This window comes from Scatophagus argus, chromosome 16 (assembly GCF_020382885.2).
Source record: "Scatophagus argus isolate fScaArg1 chromosome 16, fScaArg1.pri, whole genome shotgun sequence".
Classification (NCBI taxonomy): Eukaryota; Metazoa; Chordata; class Actinopteri; family Scatophagidae; genus Scatophagus; species Scatophagus argus.
In genome coordinates, this window is record NC_058508.1 from 19,470,075 (window position 1) to 19,493,062 (window position 22,988).

Sequence of the window (22,988 nt, forward strand, 5' to 3'; positions counted from 1 at the left end):
CACATGTAAACCCCCTTCATCCCTAGTGCCAGCATGCCATCAGTCGTACTTCCCTCCTGACCTGTTCTCTTATTGTGCCCTGCACCCTCGACTCGAAAAAGACTCTGATTAGCAGAGGACACGGTGACTGACTGCACAGCCACAGAGCAGCTCGCGGAGGTTCAGCGGGTCCAGTGTTAGGTCGAAGTGCCTCGTATATTTATATCTCCCAAGATTAAAGATTAAGATGGAGAAAGGGAGTGGTGGGGAAAGGCTGGGACATAGAAAGAGAAAGTAACTGCTGGTTTTCATATGACATTTCTTTCCAGTAAATTCCTCTCCTTCTATAACTTCTGTTCTTTCAACAAACAGATAACGAAATACATCAGACTGAGTCACATTGAAACAAGATAGACTCAAATTTGTTCCAGACTTGAAGCTTGATACCATCTGTATGTCCTAAACCAGGAACACCAATCAGAAATAAACTGATATCTGTCCTTTCAGCTAAAGTGTTCCTCACAGAGGAAACAGTCGCAGCGACACGGACACAACACCTCGTTCACACTGTCAGACCTCAGCCTCCCATGTCTGATGGACAGTCATTGATACCTGTGATGATAAGTCTGAACAGAGCCAGAGGTGTTCAGTGAGGGGTTTCCTTTGACTGCAGCGCCCCCTAGTGGCTGCTAGAGTTTATTAAGAACACTCTTCCACTACATCTGGGTTCATGTAACACATCTGTAGCACATATGAATGAACTGTGAGATTAATTTGCAAAGTACAATCTTATTAAGAATTCATTACTAAGTTAAGTTTTCTTTCTTGGGCTGCTGAAAGATGCTTTGGGGTATTTAAAGGGGCAGTTCACCAAAAGTACAAGAATATCTTTGGCAACTTATCACTAGTGGTTTTGGTTTTATCTTATTCATTTACAAGGTTAGTTGACAGGGACTATGAGTAATATATAATCTGAGTAACAACAGGTGTCTTTTATAACATTATGTATCAAACACGTGTTTGTGGACAGTAAAGTTTGAGACCAATAAGACAAACTGATGCTGGCAGTGCTGGTTAGTGACGTGTGTTAAAATGTCCTCTCACCGAACCCTTCCAGCTTTTGTTTGCTTCTTTTTCACAACATGGAACTCAAGCATACATTATGGGTGAGTGAGCGAACAGTGCAGACTGTGCACCTGGAGAAAATATGTGAAAGTGTCCAAAAAGTCAACCAGAGAGCCCTTCATCCTGCAGAAGAGACAAAAGACACTAGAGGGCAGCCAATCCTCATCTATAAGCCCTGCAGTCGGGGTCTCTGACTTCTCACCAGGCTGTCTGCTGCCTGCAGCTCTTCATTCAAACTGAATTATACTGTGAAATGGGATTACGTGTCAAGCAATGCAATGATTGAGCACAATTGTTGGAGTTTGGCAGGAGAACGGAGTAAAAAGAAAATACACAAACACTCATTTCTATTTGTCATGCTGATGTGAGTCGTCTGTGAAACAACATTAAGATAAGTCGATCCAGGGTTTCAGATGATGGGTATCTCAGCATCCACACTGCCTTTTCTTTTTCTTGTTCTTTTTTTCCAAGTGAGTAAAAAATAGCAGCCGCTTGTCTGGCTGTTCCCCAGAGAGAATACAGACTGAGTTATGGCCCTATAATTATGTGCAGGAGTGAAAGTGTGTGTATGAATGAACGTGCTTCGTTTTAAAAGGCGTTTTATTACGGTTGCAGTTTCTTCAGATTGTGGGCCGGGGAGCAGATCTCCCTTTATAGGCTGCTGGTTCCCCCTCCCAGAGAGCTCCCTAATACTCCGGGCAGCTGAAGAGGCTGGCTAGAATTATACAGAGACACGTTTAGCGTCTGAAATAATCTAATAAAAAGAGAGAGAGAGAGAGAGAGAGAGAGATCAAGCAACCTCCTAAGTCGATGAGCTCATCCTCATCTTTCATCAGCATCTCCTGCATCATAATGAGCAGTGGATCTGTGTGTGTGTGCAGTCATATGGGTGGAGGAGAGCGTTCGAAGACTCGCCTCGAAGACTTCCCCTGCACCCAAATCCTTTGATGTCTCAGTCACACTGGATTGACGGGGGCCTCACCTCCTCTGGTGACCCCTGAGCCCTGACCCTGCACCTTCAGGGGTCGGCTCCCTGAGCGTTAGGCCTGTCGAGCCAATTAACCCCAGAACTGAGATCAATTAACCCTTGTAGCAGATAACACCACATGCATTATTAGCAGGTACAGAAAACCCGCCGGATCAACAGATGTCAAATTGGTTGATCCGAGACAAAATAACACTGATAGAAAAGGTTCTGACCTGGTGACAGAAAGACACAGACCAAATCCTCTGCTGTGCTGCTTGTCAGATAGAAGAGCGCTGCAGAGAAATAAGTACAAGTGGAAAGAATAGATGGACAGAGCGAGAAAAGCTCATCTGTGAGTCCAATTAAGCAGAAGTGGGGCCATTGGGAGCTGGGGGGACCTGCGTGGAGATATCTTGCATTTCAGTCCATTAACCTGCTCCTAATGAACTGTGTGTTACTGTGGAAAGTCTTTATTAATCACACCCTGCTGAGGTGACGGTCACTGGTTCACCCGTGCTCACCGTGTACATCAATACTCTTCAGCGGGGCTCCCGTTCGCCGGCCTGCCTGCTGGGGCGGACGGACAATCTGACGGTGACATGCGTGATGTGACCTGAGGGTCAGGGTTTGTGAAAAATTCCTGTGGCTGCAAACCTCTTAACGTCCTCAGTTTACACATAGGAAGCTGTTTTTTGTTGTGACAAGCACAGTGTGAAAACAGACCCAGTCTTTCCCAATCAATGATTTTCACCCACCTGCAGTGATGATTGTATTTAATGACAGGCTTGGTGATGAGAAATGCCAAAAATGTTGTCAGTGGATTAGTGAGGCAGGCTGCTGTGGTTTAAAAAAACCAAACAGACTGATGTCAGAAACACGTAGGGATTGGACAATAGAGACGGAAGCACTCATACAAGTGGAACAGATGTTAATTGTTGTGCAGCTACTGGTTATTTGTTTTGATTGTTGTTTATTTGTGTGCAGAATGAACAGAGTGGATGGCATCAGAGAAAGTGGCTGAGGGAGAGGAAGAGGAGGGAGATGCTGGATAGGTGGAGAGAGATGGGAGATAAGGGAGGAGGGGGGGAGAGAAAAGAGATTCGTGGCTGAAGGAAGAGGGGACACACACACACACACACACACAGAGGGAGAGAGAGTAGAAACTGTTAAAACGTGTGATCGCCCTTGCTAGTCTCAGCATCGCTCAGTTTCTGAAGGAGGCTGCAGCTCAGGATCTCCACTGGCAGCGATCACCAGATATGATCACTTCCCAGTCAACACATCTCACTCTCATGCTGGGATCTTTTAATCTGTCTGCATGGATGATAACAGCGCAACGCATATTCATGGATTTCTCATACCACAACTAATCTGACTCAAACCCGGGATTGGCTGGGAAAAAAGACAAGAGAAAAGGGGGGACTCCAAGTGGTTTCCAGCGGGTTTTGGTTTTTTGTGAAGGTCTGTGGAAGCTGCAGTTCAGCTGCCTTGGACATGGGACCTTGCGTCAGCCGGGAGGGATCCGGTGCCGGAGGAAGAGCAGCTTCCTGAAGGAGGAAAAGCCCGAGTGCTGGAGTTTTTTTATTTTTGTTTTTTGCTACCGGGGAGGGGGAGCTGTGGCTTTTACGCGCCGGAATGATGCGTCCCAACCGCGGCTTCATCCTGCTCCTCCTCAACGGAACCGCATGTTTGGTAAGAAAAGAGTGGGAGTGGGGAAAAGTCACACCGTAGTCTCCACGAGTCTTGTCTAAATGCTCTTTTGTTATCCGTCCCCAGCACCTCATACCTGCGTCATGAGGCACGATGAGGTGTCTGCAGCCCGTTTGAGCCCAAAACTTCCAAACTCGCGAATATAAGTAGACAAAAAATGTCTGGAGAGGCTAACAGTAGCCGAGACGATGCTGGTTAAAATGATAAATGAGGCTACCAGGCGTGCAGGTCACTCGTGTTTCTCGCGGAGATGCAGAGATAAGTCTCGCTTGCGCTGCTCCGTTCGCCGCTTTCAAACGCTTTTGTGGTAATTGTTTGTGTTATTTTGACCCCATTTCGAATTCTTAAGTAAATGTACAGAAATTCTAAGTAAATAACATCCACTCTGACCCTGCTGGGCTCAGGCACGGCGGCTGCACTGTCACTATTCCCAGCGGACACTCGTGCTGAAGCGCACCATCATCAGCTCTGCTCCGTGCGCACCTGGAGCCACGAGCCTGCCGTTCATTCTGCATTACCGGATCACTTCAGAGTTCCTAACTGCACTAGAAAGCGATAGTTTTCACCAAAGCGATTACACCAAATGACATAAATCAATTAAACTACAGGCTGCTGTAATCTTCCCGGCACTCCGAGGAAGGAGGCTGAACACACACCGAGTCTGCCAGCAAATCAAACTGCATACAAAATCGTGTGTAAACTGCAGAACGTGGCTCAACACCCACACAGAACGTGTATTTTAAAACATTTATTTTCTGTTTTATCTTAAGTGTTTTCTAATTGCAATCTAATGCGTGAGATTTACTGCAAAATCCGTTAGACAGAAGATGGAGTGTCTTTTTCTGTTAAAGATCTACAGAAAGATGAGACAAGCAGCTCCTCGTTCGGAGGACTTTCATCTTTATGTGAGATAAGATTAAATGCAGAACTGAGGGAGATAACTTTAAACTAATAACATGAAGTGATGCTAAAAACTGTATGAAAGCATGACCCCCCACCTGACCTGCACCACCAGACGTGAACCGTTTCTGTAATCTTAATGAATACTTCCAACATTACACAACTCGCATAAAACTGGAAACTGGATCAGCCCACTCGTCTTTCATGTACTCTTGCAGATTTATTAAAAAGCAGCCTTTAATGAGAAATCAGCTCTTGATACACTTGAGAAAACTTGAACATCCTTCTGCTCGGAAACCCTTGGGCTGAGTATCACAAGGCCCAGGAAATGAGAAAGCTCCAAAACACTCCAAAAAAAAAGAGCAAAAAAAAAAATTAAAAAAGTACAGTGGAAATATTGAAGTGAGGCTGAGAGCTTGTTTGATGCACCCGTTTGTGTCGACATCCCTTCAAGGATGACCTTGTGCCTTTCATATTAACGTATTATTCAGGTGCTCAAAGTAATGGCCCTTTTGGGGATGAGCGGTTCCACAGAAAAGTGGCTGTGAAAGACTAAACACACACGGATTTATTTAGTTGAGATGGAGCTGATCTGAGAGAGACGAGACCACACGCTGACTGAAAATATGGGGAGGATGAGCGCCTTTTCAGCCGTCGTATAACCAGAGACAAGAGTGTGGGATAATAGGCTTAACACTCACTCTTGTGGAGCATCCTGGGAGCTGCAGGGCTACAGCCTATTGTAACCCAAAAGGTCTGTGGCTAATGATAATGAAATTAATTGGGGCTTCTTCCCCCTCTCCAGACCATGTATCCATGAAAAACGTACATGACATCCCACCACAGGAGATCTTAGTTGATTCATTAGGCCCGTGACGCTGATAAATTATGGAGCAATTAATAAATTAGGTAACTTTTTATTATGCAACTGAGCTGTGATTAATAATCGTATCAGGCCACTATGCGTTCGGATTCGATTTGGATGATTTTCTGTTGTAATTTCCAGAGAGGGTTTAAGGTCTTGAGGGGACTACATATATAGACGACTATTAACACAAGGTGCCACTCTAGTTGTTGTTTGTGTGATGAGTGATGTGTTTCAGATGTTAATTATTCTCTGTATTTGAATGGAGGGTTATGAATAATATAAAGCATCTCAGTTGGATAATTGACTGCTTGAGAAATTATGTTTATTTTTGGCGGCGGTTGGAGTTATTTCTCATCTGCGACGCTCAGCAAGCTGAGTGGATTTGTTTCAGTGAACTAAGTGGCTAATGTGCATTTATTAAGAGAATAATCTGAGTATTCGGGATGATAGTTGGATATTTAGTGCCTTGTCACTGTCCTTGTGATTAGCCCTCGCTTGCTGATTAAGCAGAGCCAAGATGTGAAATACATTACAGATTAATCTTCTTTTTATTTTCATCGCTAATCGTTTGGTCTATAAAAAAATAAAAATCCTAGAGCCCAAGGTGACACATTCAAATCACAAATCAAATCAACAAAAACCAAAGATATTCACATAGCTGGAGCCATCAAATGTTTGGTGTCTTTTGCCAATCATTTCTCAAAATAGCTGCTCATTTTCTTTGTGTCAGTTGTCGAATCGTTGTAGTTCTAGTGTGAAAGTCGCAGTGTTGCCAAGGATGTCAATAAATCACTTTACAGATGCAGCAGATGTGGTAGGAACTGAGCTCACACTATGTGCAGAGGAAAGACAGGTGTCTGCAGATGACACGTCGAAAATAGACAAGGCGGGTAACTATAAAGGAAATGAGAGGAAGTGCGAGGAGGTGTAGGTAAGGTATACCAAGTGCTGTAAAAAGGAATGAGTTAAAGGTTCAGACAGCTCATTGGCAGTCATAACAGATCCTTTCTTCCTTTTGCACAAAAACATCCAAGAAAATGCACTTAAACCATATGTAATTACAAGTGCAGCAGTGTGGCTGAAGCAAGCACAGCACAAGACTGACGGCCTGAATCCTCAGAGCAGCCGGTGAAGACTGGGAGGGGTGAGGTGAGCGACAAGTGCTCTTCCCTCCTTCAACAATCTGAATAACTACCATTAGAGGGATGAAGAGCGCCGTGCAGGGCGTTGAACTTTAGCTGCCTCAGTGGACTGTGAGCTCACTGCACTCACTGCACTGAAGAAGTGCCTTTTTGTTTTCTTTAAAATACACACACACACACACACACACACACACACACTTTTTGCACATAATTTTACTCACTCATCAAGAAGACAAAAAAGTTTGCGCTTCATACATGTATATAATTTCATTGCATATTGCACTATTTGTTTTTGCACCATTTTTTTTAAATAGCATTTTACACTATTACTACTACACTGTTTGTCTGCCGTTTTGGTACACATCCTCTTGCTGCCAGAGATGTCCTGAGATGTTTCTGTTTTTCTGTTGTGTTGTTTTTGATATATACGATATATATATATTTAAATTATTGTTTGTGGTGGCTCTGTGGGAGCACTCCCCTCGATTTCTTGTAACATGTAAAATGACAACAAAGACTATTCTATTCTATTCTATACACTAAAGAGTGTATTTATTAAGGTGTTCTGACCTCGCACATGCTGTCACCCATGTGTACTTTAAGGATCAGTGGGGATGCAGGAGCTTGGGCCTTCATACCTGCTCACACTGGGTTCGCAGGTGTTCTTTCACACAAGGATTTTCTGGGTGGGATGAGCCTCAGGTAGCCTGTGAGTGGCCGTGAGAGACAAGGTGGCTTTATGCTGCTACTGATTGCTTTCAGTGCATCATGCTTGATGGCCAGAGTTTCACCTCTGTAGCTCTGCACAGATTGTCACATTTTGTAGACTGAATTGCAGGAGAGGCATTCATACATATTCCAAGGTTTACAGTCTTTTCTGTGCCTGCAGGTAACCGAAAATATAAAGAAAACATGTCGCCTTTGTGGATTTGCATTGACAAATAAGGATGTTGTGCTACAGTGTGTTTTCCATTTCTAAAACTTTTTACCATCAACCTCCATTTGACTTTGCCATCGGCAAAGAAACACTTATTTAACACTGCTCATCAATTAAAAACAAAACAAATTACGTTGTTATGGTGAAAGCTTCACAGAGCCAAAGTCCCTTTCATGACAAAGAAGGGATTTGCGATAAGGCTGCACAGAGCTCCCCGGCAAAGACGCATTTGAATCATAACATATCAGTACAAGAACTGAAACAACAAAAGGCATAAAAATCTAAACAAAACTGCGTGTACTCTGCCTGGAACACCACAAAACAATGCACAAACGCACACTGTGCAAACCTGAATATGTAAGATTACAATGCAGAGGCTGCCTGGCACTAATTCTAACCACATCAGACTCCTCTCGCCGTTTGGCCTGTCACAAAGTCTTACACTCATGTTTCTTACTTACCTGTCCTCCTCGCAGGGTCGCTGACCTTGTCCACCCAGATCCATCCCCGGCTAAGCAGAAATATCACCTTAATCCTGAGAAAACAAATAGAAGATGAAAAACATCTCACTGTCTGACATACAGCATATATTGCACGCAGACACAAATGTGAGACAGCGGAAGCAGAGTGAATACTAATTTTATTTATTTCGTTTGGGGTTTTTTTTGTTGTTGTTGTTGTTGTGTTTTTTGGCTTTCTCGCTCTCTTGAGTCTCCCTCTTTTCCATCGTTGTTGCAATCTGCATGTCAGAGCTCATAAGCCTCTGCTCTGCACCTCACATCCCACACAGACACAGGAAACACAAAACTCATTCATAATTGTCAGATATGTATCCTAAGGGAGGCTTCGGCTGCACAGCCACAGTGCATGCAGTCAGAGAGGTTTATTGTGCCGATGACATGTGTCGTGCACTTTCCCCGTGTGGGTGCACAAGGGATCATGAGGGGGTTATTTGAGAGGGACAGTTGTCAGGTCGTGGCATCTTCATCAGCAGCAGCACGATAAGATGCACTTCCCTCGTTGGCCATTTATGTAGGGGATTGTAGAGATGATACATAACAAGTTTAGCTGGAAAGATATTAATGTGAATTTGTCTTAGACTGCAAAAGAAAATAAGATGCATGCTGAATTACTGCAACGCAGCTCGAGTGAACACACACCAGCAGCACAGGTGCAAAAACTCGGTCGTTTACAGAAGAAATTTCCTGCCTTTTAATCGTGTATGTGACGCAGGAACCACACTGAAACTCACTTACACAGTGAATTACGGATTTGTGTTGCAGGGATAATTGCATGCTTGTTGCTCGTCTTCCTTAAATCTGATGGATGCCACATGGTTGGCCTTTTGGCTTTTTTATTTGGCCCAGCACTTCTGCTGTAACTGGATGATTCTTTCTTTTTCCATTGATTCCTATTGGTTAATATTGTCAAAGCATAACAAGATATCGGCAGGAAGAGGCGGTGGATGTGCAGTGCTGCTGGTGACATAACGCACCACCTGTGTGGCCTCCTGCCTGTCGTGTAAAACAGCTCGAGTTATGACCCCAGAGGTGTGACACGTCCCCCCTGACCACTCGCTGAAAAAGCCATCGGAGGAACCCTCCCCCCCTTTTATCCTCCCACCCCCCACCCCAGGCTCCCAGCAGTCCCACGGACAGACTGAGAGAACGTGTTAGCAGAATATGTTGTCTGCTCAAAACCAGCACAATTTATTGTTGTGCCGTTGCTCTCTGGGAGCCTGCAGGGGAGACAGAGCAAATCCAGGAAGAATATCTGCAGGTTTGTCTGCTGGTTTAAATAGTGAAGGGTGGATTACACTGCACAGCTTAAAGAAAAATGACTCGTAACCTTGAGCAGAATGAGTGGATCTAACTCTCAGAGGATCCAGATAAAGATGCGCTTGACTTTCACACGGGAGGAATACCTAGAGATGGCTAAATCCATAACAGACGTTTTAATTTCAGAGAGCTTCTGTAGGAACTGACGGCACTTAAAGCTGTTTTACTGCATCATGAAAATGCTATGGAAAGTGAAATTTTGCAGGCTCTGAGGTTTGTGCTGACCTCATTGTGGTGTGACTGGAGCTGCTGGATGCCACACCAGAATGGGACCCATCGAGCAAAAGCCCATTGATATTCTCAATCCCCTCACAATCTGTAAACAGTCTGTTCTGCATCAGTGAACATCTAGTGTGCAGTTCACCAGTGTGCTGCCCAGTGACGGTACAGTGATTTTCAGGGTCAGAGTGGTGCACATGTCCAGACAAGGCCCGGTGAGGGTCTTTACAGGAGTCTCCAATTAAAGCACTGCACAACCACATGGATCAGGGAACTTGGCTGGGCTTGAAAGAAGAGCATTTCAAGTGTAATAAATGGAGAAATAGGAACATACTTGCAGAGCACAGTGATTTCTGTATCGAAGTGAGAATGCGTTGCTCTAGAATGTAGGACAGCAATGACTAGCAATTATTTCAACCTTTATTTCTCCAGGAAAGGACAGGTTGAACAGTCATGCACTTATCCACGCCCCACTTCAGTGGCCTTCACTGTTTACAGCTGTTGTGTTTCTATTTGCCAAAGGTTGGCTGACCGTGAGCACAGAATAGAGTTTTTGCCACTTCATTAAAAAGTGACAAAAAGCAGCTGTCAAGATCTAGCAGAAACTGCCACTTGGGTGAGCTTAAAGGGCTATTTCACCACTTCAAAGATGGGTGGGATGAGCCTCTTCATGGTGGGTTGTATATCCAGTCAGAAGACACACATACATGACCAGAGAAAACTGAGAAAAGGGACTGTGGTAGGTTCTGGGTCAAACCGGACCGCTAAACACTCCGACATGAAACAAACTCTTTTCACATACTTTGTCTTATTACAACTAAACAGCACACTAAAATAAGTTTCTGAACATCTGAGGTGAGAAGTAAGCAATGCAGTAACAGCAAGACAGCAGAGTTTTGTGAGAAGTACAGTCTGTGGTTTGAAGAAGATCTGAGCTGAGCCATGCAGGAAGGTTAAACATGAAGCAGTCATCTGCCCGACTACTGGAGGTCACTTAACACACAATTTGGTTTGAACAAAATCTTCTCTCTGGTGTCCTTCTAATCCGGTTGAGAGTTGCAGTTCACACCTGTTGTCAGCAGGCGTGTCTGATGTTTCACAAGTAAGCACTTGTGATCAGATTTCACTTCCTCGCTCACATTTGGTTTTATGTGGTAAAGACTGCTGCTGAACAGTAAAAAAGAGCTTGACTTTGGGCAGTCGAGCAGATTGCTGCGTCAGGTTGGTACTTCGCTGTTGTCCGAGCTGTGTGGCATATGCAAATAAGCTGTGTTTTGAGGGTGTGTAGTCTGCGTGCAACCTGCGGAGCCACGCAGAGCTTCAAAGCAATCAGGGATCCATTCGTGCTCTCAATACAGATATGAAGACATATGGCCTACCTGTAAATGTTGCTGACGTGGGTGCAGCCACGTTTGTATTTAAAGTCTGCTGATGATCAGATCCCAAAACGGAGCTGATTCACACAGACACCTCCTCAGACCATTTTATTTAACCGCTTAGCACCTTTACTGATGCTATTCATCTGCGTTGCTCAACAGCACATTAATGAAAAAGAGAGCATAAGTCATTTGCTTTTTTGTCGGGGAATGAAACTGGACTGGAATGAAACTGTTCAGGTATTTGTGCTTGCAAGATTCTAGCTTTCCACAGAAAGAAGGAAAGAATGAAAGAGACTGGCGCATTAAGTCAGGCAACAGCGCTTGATAAGACTGCATTCAATTGAAGCTTTTTATACCTCAATCCTTCCAGTTTTTACTAGACAGGTGTGAATACTGTGACAGCACTTTAATCAGCTCCGTCCCATCAGGCCGTGCTTCGCTCCTCGCCCTCCCTGGGGAGAAACTGCAGAGAAACCGTCCCCTGCCGCCACCCCTCTCCACCCTCCTCGCGCCGCCAGCTTGTCAATATCTTATAATGTAAAAATGTGATAGCCAATTCAGAGCCTGGCTTCTCTCTGAGCATACAAAATGAGCCCGAGTCCACTGGGACCACACAACAGAAGCTTTCCAAAATGAGCAGGGAGAGCAGGTGGAGGATGCAGAAAGAAAGACAGAAAAAGAAAGAAAGAAAGAAAAGAAAGAACTGATCGCGAACAGAGTTTAGAATAAGAAGATTCAATGTGGTGAGTTTGTTCACCCACTGCAGATCTAAGCTCCAGTGACCCCCAAGAAGCCGGATTAAATTATTCATCACGAGTCAAATGGCTTGTTTCTTGTGAAATTACCTTTCTCTCCCTCACCTCGTCTTGGATCTACACTAGCCAGAGGAATAATTAGTTATAAGGGCACAGCCATTTTCAGACTTTAATCATGTAACAGAGAAGTCTCCTGCAGTGAGCATATTAGACCCGGAGACGGGGAGAGGAGACACAGGAAAAAAAAGAATAAAGCAACGCTTAAGAAATCTGAGTTTCCTGGGTCTTTAATTAAAAATTGATGTCATATTAGAGATGAAGATTTTGACTCAACAGCCAGAGGGAAATGGAGTGCTTATTGAACTTGTCAGCTCCCCAGGACGGGCACATGCTTTCAGCCCTGCTGGGTGGCTCAACAGGCTGATTCTCTGTGCAAGTCAATCAATCATTTTACTCCAGATCGTGTATCCATAAAAATAATATTTCAAGCTCATAACGCACATGGAGCCACAGACCTACAGACACACCCTCGTAAGCGTTTGTTTGGTGATTTACAGGTCAATACTTTTGACATTTATAATGATTATATATTCAAAATGAAAAGTCTTAAATACATGTTAAAGAAAGCCGAAACAGTGAGCTGAAAGACACTAAAAGGCTCCATCAGGCTGATCTTAAAATCAGGTGGTAACTCTCTGTGGGTTCGTCTCTCTCCTTTTACTTTATACAGTCATTTTTCTTACATTGTTATTCTAAAAATATTGATTATAGACCTGAAAGTAAATAAATTATTCCTCATCATCTCCTTCACCTGCTGATGAGAAAATGAGCTCGTATACATGTAATTTTGGCATAATCTGGTATGTATTGTACAAATGTTGATATGATATGTGTGAAATGTACAAGCTTAATGTATCCCAGGTTTGTGTGCATGTGAGTGCCAGCTTTTAATTCTGGCAACTGGGATCAAACAAATTGTCACATTGGAGCTGAACACTGCTAAACAAATGTCGTTTAATCAATTATCAAAGTTGCGTTTGATTGATCAACTCTAATTTTGGCTTTGGTCTCACCATTTCTTAACAGCCCATATTCACTGTCAGGAGCTCAGCCAGCTACGTCTGAAACTCAAATGTGAATCTAGTCTTGGAAGAATATCTTACTTCTCTGCTTGACATACTGGTCTGTCACCAGTTTCCTGCTTCTGTGAGAGTTATGGCACAGATTTCAGTTAAGTGGCTCCCTGATCTCTGCGCTATAATATGGCAATAGTGTGCTTCTGTCACTGGGGGAAAGGGGTTAAAACGGTGTACCTGTCACTGTAACAGGCTGATTATTGCCTGTGGAGCTGGCAGGCTTGTGAGGATCGCTCCCCTCCCCACACTCCCTGCTGGGAGAGAGGCCTGCGGCCTGTGCTCACTGAGGCTGAATGACTCACAATTACCACAGCGACAGAGCCTGCAGCCACCTCCCATCCTCTCCAGCCGTTTCACTGACTCACTTAGCACACATGACAAATGACAAAATCACCCCGAACCTCCGCCCCCTCGCTCAGACCTGATTGCCTATCGCCCACACTTTGCCTACAGTACTTAAAGCTGGGATAAATCTTGCCAAGCTTCACGAAACAAAACAAACTTAGTCTCAAAGTAACTTGCTCTGGCCTCACAGTGAAGCGTCACTCAAAAGCAGCGTTTCACTGCGTACACTGCGACTGTTTCACAGGCATATTTCAACCTACTGAGCAGTAAACCTTTGACGTTACCGCTGCAGTAATACTCATTAACTCAAAACATTTCTTTACAACAACAAAAACAGCTGTCATTTGTGATGCATCAGCAAAGGATGACCTCTTGGACTGTATTTTAAATATGAAAAGCAAGTGAGTGGCATGAATACCCAATGCAAACATTTGTGCTCAGCCACTACCAAAACCGTGTCAGGATGTGCAGGCTAAGAAGTGAAAATACAGCACTGTAGTGAGGCAATGCATTAATCCTCCGGCTTTGTGAAAACAACAGTGAACTCTGGGGTTTTTCTACACCATTTCCACTTGCTGACATTGCATAAGTCAAAGCTGGAAGCGTGCTGGTAGTAATATCTTACACCTCATATACTCTCGTAGTTAAATGCAGAGTGGTGAGAAAGTTGTGGAAGTATGCACTTTTACAGAATGGAGTGGAAAAGTAGTGATGGTTATAATATTTCATGATGAAAAATATATTCTGTGCTGCTGTGTGTTTTGTGACCTCTGACCTTCGAAACACAAACCAATAGCATGTAAAAAGCAATTCTGCAGAGAACATTTACCACATTTGTACTTGAAAGCACCGTGTTGCGTCGGACAACCGCGCAGCCTGTGTTCTCTCACTGCGGCGATCATGACACCTCTGGCTCAGTCTTCTTTTATTCAGAGGCATATTAAGCTCATTTTTAACATTTGTCTTTGACAATGATGCTGCACACTGAATCTGACACCTCCAGCAGTGCCAGACACTTAAATCTTCTGTTCAACAATAGCGCGACGCTCACTTCATCTCTCCTCCAGCAGCCTGGCCTCTCAGGCTCTCTAATGAAATCTGTGCACAAGAGGGAGGGATGCCTTGCTCAACATGTAAGCTACAACAAATCATACTACAATATGTATTTGCTCAGATATGAGTGCTGGTGTCATCTGAGAGTCCCTTTAAACAAGCGGTGCTTCTGGCAAAATGATCAGGATCTTAAAAGCAAAGGGCAGTTCCACAGAAAACATGAGGGAAATATTTTTCGAGAACCTTAAAGGGCCTTTTTGTAGGACACTGCAGGCGCTCTTAAGTGCTATCTGGGGAGGCAGGCAGAGTGCTACCCTCTGTGCCCAGCAGTCACCAGCTCATTGAAGAAGAGAAATCAAACACAAACCGGTCCTTCAATAGGAGCCATGGGGAACAGTGTCATCAAAGTCATCCTGCCCGGCCTCAAGTTCCCCTCTGAAAAAACAAAGACACGTTTGAAAAGATTAGAATCAATACGTCTTCAGCTCCTGCAAATTTTTGTTCATTATTAATGAGTTTGGGATTCTCGAAGAATCCAGTTCAAGAGGAAGGAGTCCTCGTCAAGGCTGTTACCGACCCCTGTGGGGAGGATCTGAAGGGTCTGAGTGGCAGCGTAACGTAGCGGCAGACAGGTAACTAGAGGAGAGGGCGCCTGGCCTCGACACCGCTGTGGTAACAGGGCCAGATTAGGGGAAAAGTGGAGTCCAAACACCAGACCACAACCGCATCAGCGGGAATCCTCGCAAGGCAGTTGAAATGCGATACACGTTGTTATGAAAGGAAATGCATGTTTTTAGAGAGACAGGAAATCAATATCGCTGACTGACTGCACTGCAAGCGAACAAATCTGAGCGAGCTTGAAAAACCTGCATAAAATGGAATAAAAATGAGTCAGACTTAATAATCCTGACTAAGCCTGTATAAGGAAGCCCTGGCAGTCAAGACAGTAGATGGATCAGAGCACAGACAGGAATGCATGCATTATGCATCACTGTAAAATCTCTCCGGGTAGAGAGCGCACGCATGTACGCACACACACGCACACACACAAAAACGTATCCCACCATTCACATTTGCATCACTTATTGTTCACGTTTACCACGACTCAAAACTCACAGACAATCTGTGTGTGTGTGTTTTCTCCACTGCCAAATAAAAAGGACATAATAATGCTGGATGCTTCCATGGCACATTAGACAGAAGCTACCTGTTATTAGATCATTACCATTGAATAATTACCCATTACGCTGCTCTCACATTCACACACTCTTCACAAAGCTTCTGCTGAGCACAGCAGCACCATCTTATCTCCCTCAGTCCTCTTCTCCTCCTGTAAGCGGATGTTAACATCTGACAGCTTTGTGTGTGTGCAGATACACATTTTCCTCCCTTTAATTAAAACAGTGGAAGACTTAATTGGACATTACACTTTATTCTTCGCCTGCACCCCCACCCTCCATCTTTCCTTCTTCCCCTTCCTCAAACACTTTGATCCTCCGACCAAATCTTTCGAGGCAGTAACAGTTTTGCCTGAACACGTACTTGCAACTTAGTCCACGTTTGCTTTGAATTTTTCTCTCCTCTGAAATTTTATGTAAGAATAATTCCACTTCAGTTAAATGATCTTCAAATGACCTTTTCTGATTTTGTTCCAGTGAAAATGAGATTCTTTGAGTGTGAAACATTGAGATTGCACCTTCAGTGATGTTTTGACAAAAAAAATAATAATAATGTTTCATAAGTGTTTGCATGAAACTTGCTTTTATAAGTACATAAATCACCTCCAACTTCTGTTGTCAGATAAAAACTCCAGAAAGCATTTCTTAATGACAGAGCTTTATTGCTTTAGCGAATTATAGCCTTTGTAGAAAATTGTCCACCCTCAGAAATATTGATTAAACTGCCCAAGACAACTGGAGCAACACGCTTTATGTGAATTCAGTTTTGTTGTGGATTTTATGTTTGAATGTGTTCTTTGATCCCTCTGGCCTCACCAATAGCTCCAGGGAGGCACATGAGCACATTACCAGTGAGCTTAGGGAATTACATCGGCTGTGTGAAAACCAGACATAAAGGAGTATTTTCTCTCACTCTCAGAGGTAAACCAAAGAATGTAATAATAGCAATACCTGCAAAATTTCAACCATTTATTTATATATATAACATTGATAGAATGTCACGTTACTACCACTAGAGGTATGAACGGTAAATTAAGTATCGATTAAAGCTTTAATTTGTTTTCTGTCCACGTTTCTTTCTACCTTGCTAATAACTGCCTACTTTCTTTCTCTATTTTCTCTTTTGATCCCCACCTCCACCTCCACCTCCTCTCTCTCTCTCTCTCTCTCTCTCTCTCTCTCCAGGTGGCCCTGGGTCAAGAAGACGATTCCTCCGCCCCCAAGAGCTCTTCAGACGACTCTTCCAAGACGGTGGGGCTCCTGAGCGGGCAGCCTCCGCTCTCGCCTCTGAGCCGCTGGATGCTTCACAGTAAGAGCCGGGCAGCTAATGCCACCTCTCTGGAGCTGCCCTACCGCTCCCCAGTCCCTTTCTCCAAGCAGGAGTTTTCTAAACAGGAGTTCTGGGAGATGTTGGGTAGTGACCAGCTCAAACCCGACGCCTCCAGCTCCAGGGTCAAACGACGGCCCATCGTTAAGACCGGCAAGTTCAAGAAGATGTTTGGCTGGGGAGATTTCTATTCCAACATCAAGACGGTCAGGCTTAACCTGCTGATCACTGGCAAGATTGTGGACCACGGTAACGGTACGTTCAGCGTCTACTTTCGCCACAACTCCACAGGTCAGGGCAACATCTCAGTGAGCCTGGTGCCACCCGTGAAGGCGGTGGAGTTTGATCTGGAGCGCCAGAGCGTGGTCTACCCCAAGGACTCAAAGATCTTCAACTGCCGCGTAGACTATGAGAAGGTGGATCGCAGCAAGCGCACCTCACTGTGCAACTATGACCCGTCCAAGACCTGCTTCCAGGAGCAGATTCAGAGCCACGTGTCCTGGATTTGCTCCAAGCCTTTCAAGGTCATCTGTATCTACATTTCTTTCTACAGTACGGACTACCGCCTGGTCCAGAAGGTGTGCCCGGACTACAACTACCATAACGAGATGCCCTACCTGCCCTCGGGCTAGAAGACCTGTAGGGGGGAGGAGAGGTGGGAGGAGAGAGGAAAGGTGGGGGTGGGGTGGTGATGCAGGGGGGAGTAGAAATGACTACAACACATGAGGAGGAAACCAGGACTGTGAATAGTCCTTAATGCCACTGGGGCAGCAAAACACCTTGAAAAAGCCCTCTCTGTAGCCTGACTATGTAAAAACATATATGCAAACCAGAAACTACAGTATGCAGATAATGAGGCATTTGGGATGCTTAACTACAGCATTCATTAACTGGACTCGTAGTGGAAATGAAATACCACCAACACGCACCTCTTACCTCAGTCCAGTTTATAAATGCCAGCCTTTCACCACGTATTTCTCTCTTCCATCAAGTCATTTGTGAATATTGTCTCAATGTCCTTTTAATCACCCTTTACAGTGTTGCTCTTTCGCAAAGTCACAAGGCAGTATTTTTCAGTGAAAGCGCACATTTAAATGCCGTGATACGATTCACTGGAGGGTTGTATACAAATTCAGACTTCATTACAAACATCATACAGTGTTTAACACCGTACACGGCAGAGGCAAAAAAATGATTACGCTTTAAAACTTAACAGAGGAAACAGAACGCATCAACTTTTCCTCACAAAGAGCAGATGAATGTAAAGTGTAACCAACCAGAGGACCACTTAGGTTACACTCAAAGTCTTTCTTTAAAGGGCATCCCAGAGACAAAGTTCCTGTCCTTACTCATCTTCTCACCTGTCCCCATCTGTCCACATCGTCATGTGTAAGCGTCCCACCATGGCACTGGTCAGTGTTTGGCGTTTACTTTTCCAGCCTGCCGAATCTAATCACAATATATCTCCCAGTTATGTCACCTCCATTTCAATAAAAGAGGGGAAAGAGGGAGAAAGAGAGAGAGAGGGGAGGGGAAAAAATAACATTTGCAAGAAAAAGCAATTTAGGGCCAGGGCTTAAGACAAGTTCAGTGCAAGGGAAATAACGAGATTCTGCATAGAGATAGAATCGGCCCTCCACACTTAAGAGAGAGAGAGAGGGAGGTGGAGGAGTGAGAGACGGAGAGAATCAGTGAGCTGTTTTAATTAAAGTGGAGAAGGAGACGTAGAGTATGCAGCTTCTTCTATTGTCCCCTCTGTATGAAAAAGATTACATTTTGTTGCCGTCAGGATTCCTGATTTCACGCCTTGATAACTTTGACTGTGTGAGGGAGATTGCTCTCTCCCGACAAATACTGTGTTCACTAAAGTCGGCCCGTTATCTTGAATAAATGAAAATATTATCATAATAATTACATATAATTTAATCTCCTTTAGAACTAATTAAGGTTTCAACGAGAGGGCGAAATGTATTCCTCAAAATCAAATCAGCGGGTAGGAGGATAAGAGGACGTTGGTGAGGATTGTTGTGTTTTTGCGTGGAGCCGGCAGCCACAGCTCAGCCCAGAGTTAACTGCTCTCATTAAGATAAATGGCCACTGGCTGGCCCATCTCATGTTTCTCTCACAAACAATATCAGCGGAGAGCCGCGCACAATGGAGCTATGAATTAGGTAGGCTGACATTTTGTGCGCCGAGAGGTTACCGCTATCCTGCTTATGAGGACACAGTGACTTTTCAGTTCATTAACAATGAACAGTCACAAGACAGGTGTGAAGAGTCATTAAGTGGTGATAACAGATAGCTGGTTTGATGCTAATGCACTGTGATGTCAGTGATATAGCCAGGATCGGTGCATGGGCATGCCTGGCTGGAACTGTGCCACAATGTCCCAGGTGGACCCGTGCAGCAGCGAGCGGTCGGCATCAAGCCGACCTCCTGCAGTGTTTGGTTCTGGGGGGGGATCTGTGAGAGAACAGGAGTAGGAGGGACAACAGCCGCAGGGCTAAAGATAGAAACAAACAGACCAGTAAGTGTGCACATCAAAGCTCTGAGTTTTTAATTTACTCTTGAAGAGGGGGGTAGCTCCTCTCCATATGCGACCTAATCAATCTGTGGCCCTGTGCAAGTGGCAGCAGTGCACAAGCAAGTCTGCAAGCAACAGACAGCCACACCACCCGCAGCAGTGACAAAGGCTGTTCATCTGGCTGAGCCTCCCCCTGCATGTGATTGTTGATCAAAACAGATACTTCATATATGCACCAGCTTGGCTGCTCGGCTCACTTGCTGGCAACACACGTATTTGTCGGCTATGTCACTTACTGTAAGAGTCTCACAATCAAGAGTCCTCACACGGGAGATTTCGCTAAAGAGGCTACAATCAATCAGACATCCAACTACGAGAAAGCTTGTGGAGGCAGCGTCTGATTTATGCCACATCACAGTAGCTGCTTATGTAGTATTTATTTGAAAGCACACATTAAGCGTCCCAGTGGAACATGCAGTATAGATTAAGGTTTGGCAGCAACGGAATCGGAAACACCTGACACTTGAAGTTTGTCCGAAGGTCCTTTTTCCTGGACTTCCAGATGACTGGCATGAATGAACCACTGCCTCTTGCTGTGTTTATCCATTTCCTCATCCACTCCAGTCCTTTCCCTTCCAGACATGTGACTCAGTCGTATGTGCTTCTGTCTTCACGCTGTCGTCCTCTCCCTGTGTGTGACCCGACTCACTGGCCTAAGCCTCCATGCGCCCTCTCTACGTCCCTTACCCTGGCGTTGAACCCTGCTGTGGGTAGTTCCTCACTGATGCCCTGCCCGCCCTCCTGCGCACAGTGTGAGCTGAGCTGGCTAATCTCTGTGAGCTTAATGCCGAGCCAGCTGAACATCAGCAGTGAGAACTCCCCTCTCTCTCCTTCTCTATCTGTTTCTCTCTATATCTATATCCCATCAAACAAATGCGTGTGCACACAAAGTCTTAAGATGTGCTGGTTTAGGTATTTTCCTCTCTCCTGTTCAAAGCGTCTTACATAAGCCCCTGGATTGGGAGGACATGAAATCTCCTCGAGAGCATACCAACGGAGTGCCCGACACAGATACGGCCCACTAACCCCAATACCCTTCTGCCCCCCACCTCCTGCAGGGCGTTCGGAGAGAAGCTGGATACTCACACATGTTTGAATCAAAGCCGGGCACCGTGAGCCCACAGCACTGAACTCATGTAGAAAAACAACATAAGGACACATGTTGGGCTGCCTGTCGGGCAAGAAGCCCCTCACTGATCCTCTCAGATTTACAGCAATACTCTCACTGAGACTCCACCCTCTCCGCCTCCCCAGGGCAAGCTAAAGAAAGACTGCTGGACTGAGTTTAAGTGGCAGTCATGTTGCTGTGGGATGGACGGTGTTGTTACAACAGCAGCCTTACTGTTGACCCATCTAGTGCCAACAGACATGTGGATATTTGGCCTTAGAGACTGCAAGACAACACTGGACCACTCAGCGAAGAATAGTAACAAACTCGACTGTCAAAAAACATAAATATACATATATATATATACATATATATATATCAAAGCTATGAGTCCTCAGATCTGAATAAAGTTGTATTTAAATGTGGGTCATGCAGTGGAGGTTGTCTGTTTTAACTTTTTGTTCCTCATGGTTTTGTTTCTCTGTGTCATGTGGATGATATACTGTATGGGTGATATGATGGCATTTACTGTGGTTTTCGACATCCTAAAAATCAATAAAGTACACAGAGGTACTTAAACCACTTCAGTCGCAGAGAGACAAACTCCAGTCTTATATCTGGTTGTGCTTCATGTGTAGGAAGAGTGTGTCAACAACGCTGAAGACTTTATTTTCTCATATTTGCATACCCATACTGTGTGCCAATGGCAAAGAAAAGATGTGACAAAGATTTTCGCTGAGGGCTCTTGCACATACACTTTGCAGAGAAAGAAACAGAAGGAGAATAAGGAGCGGAGAGGAAAATGGGGTTGAGAGGAAGGAAATGTTTCAGCTGGAGTGATGCATGAACATAACTTGATCCCCTAATTAGCCTCCACCCCCCCAACCCCCCACCCTCTCACTCTTGGATTCTTTGTTGTTCATCTTTGCAGTCTCCAGTTCATTTTAAGATGTAATTGACATTAAATTCGTTCTATTCCCTAATTAAATCCCAGACAACTGTTAACGAGGGGATGAGTTCAAACATTCAGCTCACAACATCCCTTTAAACAAGATCGATTAAGGCATGGCTGGCGGCAAAGCCAGGCCGTCCCCACCCCCACCCCCCCTGCACCCTTCACGCCCCCTTGTTCCCATAAAAGTGCTGTCTGCCTCAGGATAACCTTGCCGGAGATGATGAAAGGGAAGCAAATAAGTCAACACAGAGACAGAAGAATAGAAATCTAATTTGGAAGAAAGCAGGATTGAGGTTAATGCGAAATCTGTGAGAGCAGCATGCTGGGGCAAACGTGCACTTGGGCACATACTGTAGTGCTTGCACAGACACACACAGAGTGTAAACTGCCGGAAACAACAATCGCTGACAATGGACATAAAGGTTTCCAAGAAGTAGAAGAACACTGGTTTTACTTTTTTTTTTTTTTTGAGAAAACAATTCAAGAGTGTGAGCTTCTCAGGGAGGAAAGGGCATTTCAGCATGAGTAATGGGAAGCTGGACGATAGTCAATTGAGAAAATAACTAGTCATGGCGTGAGGAGGCGGGAGAAGGCGTGCAAAGCTTAAAATGATAAATAGACATTCAGAAAAATAACCTTGAGGTCTGAAAACGTGTGTCTGTGAAAAAAAAACGAGACAAAACAGGAGACGAGGAGAATGAGCGAAGACAGAAGGGACGGCGCTGACTCCTTGTTAGCACTTTGCTTTGAATAACAAGGCTATCAGGTTTGCAATTTTGTCCTGGAGAGTAATAATTATGTGTCATTTTCCTCCATGATATGTTACACCACAAAGTGCAGTATTGCTCCGGGGGTTGATATTGCACTCTGCAACATCATCCCCTCGCCAGCACTGTTGACAAAGTCGAGTGTCTCATTTCTTTGCACTCTGAAATCATCAGCGAGGATTAGACGGGTACACCAGTTTGATGATATACAGAACCGGAGTGATACCAAGGTCTTATTAAAAGTCTGATTTCATCAGTCGTCTGTAACTAATATGATACAGGTTTCTCCCTGATGACAGCCACATTAAGACAGTCTGTAAACCCTGCAGTGAGGATAATCTTCTTGCCATAAGTCTGTTTTTTAAATCTATTTCTGTAAATTATTTCTCCCTTTAAAAGGACTAACTCATCCTCAGATCTCTTCTTCTGTTGAACACGTGTTGTTAGATCACCTGGTAAACCATCTGAAAATTGTAATTAGTCGCGATGGCTTCAGAAATTTTGGCGTTTCATTATGGTGTAAATGTGCTTTCTGGGGCTTTTGCTGGGGATGTATGAATATCAGGTGAAACATGGTGCATATTGTCATGAATCTCACATGTTTCATTAAAAAAAGACCAACTTGTATATTTTGTACGACAAAAGTCAAGTCCACCCTCAAGTGTTCTTGTAAAGGCTTTTGTTACCTGGATACCATCTCCATCCAGATGCAATTT

At 44.4% G+C, this 22,988-nt stretch overlaps 1 protein-coding gene and 1 long non-coding RNA gene across 4 annotated transcripts in view; one reads left to right on the forward strand and one right to left on the reverse strand.

Moving 5' to 3' along the window:
* Window positions 1–22,988, reverse strand: part of LOC124073631 — a 99,305-nt gene that overhangs the window by 42,566 nt on the left and 33,751 nt on the right. For 2 of the 3 annotated variants that reach the window (XR_006845701.1, XR_006845699.1), the window contains exon 4: window positions 8,090–8,163. This is a non-coding gene — a long non-coding RNA (uncharacterized LOC124073631). Of the gene's footprint in view, window positions 1–7,256; window positions 7,575–8,089; window positions 8,164–22,988 lie in introns of those variants that run through there. The other variant, XR_006845700.1, reaches the window with a different exon arrangement.
* LOC124073630 (neurexophilin-1) lies at window positions 3,189–17,490 on the forward strand. The gene is made up of 2 exons (XM_046415993.1): window positions 3,189–3,763; window positions 16,717–17,490. The coding sequence occupies exons 1-2, from the start codon at window positions 3,707–3,709 to the stop codon at window positions 17,488–17,490; spliced, it is 831 nt and encodes a 276-aa protein (XP_046271949.1). The 5' UTR covers window positions 3,189–3,706.

Coding starts and splice junctions, on each gene's coding strand:
- LOC124073630 (XM_046415993.1), top strand. CDS start 3,707: ATGATGCGTCCCAACCGCGGCTTCATCCTGCTCCTCCTCAACGGAACC. Junction 3,764..16,716: donor TCAACGGAACCGCATGTTTG/GTAAGAAAAGAG, acceptor CTCTCTCTCCAG/GTGGCCCTGGGTCAAGAAGA.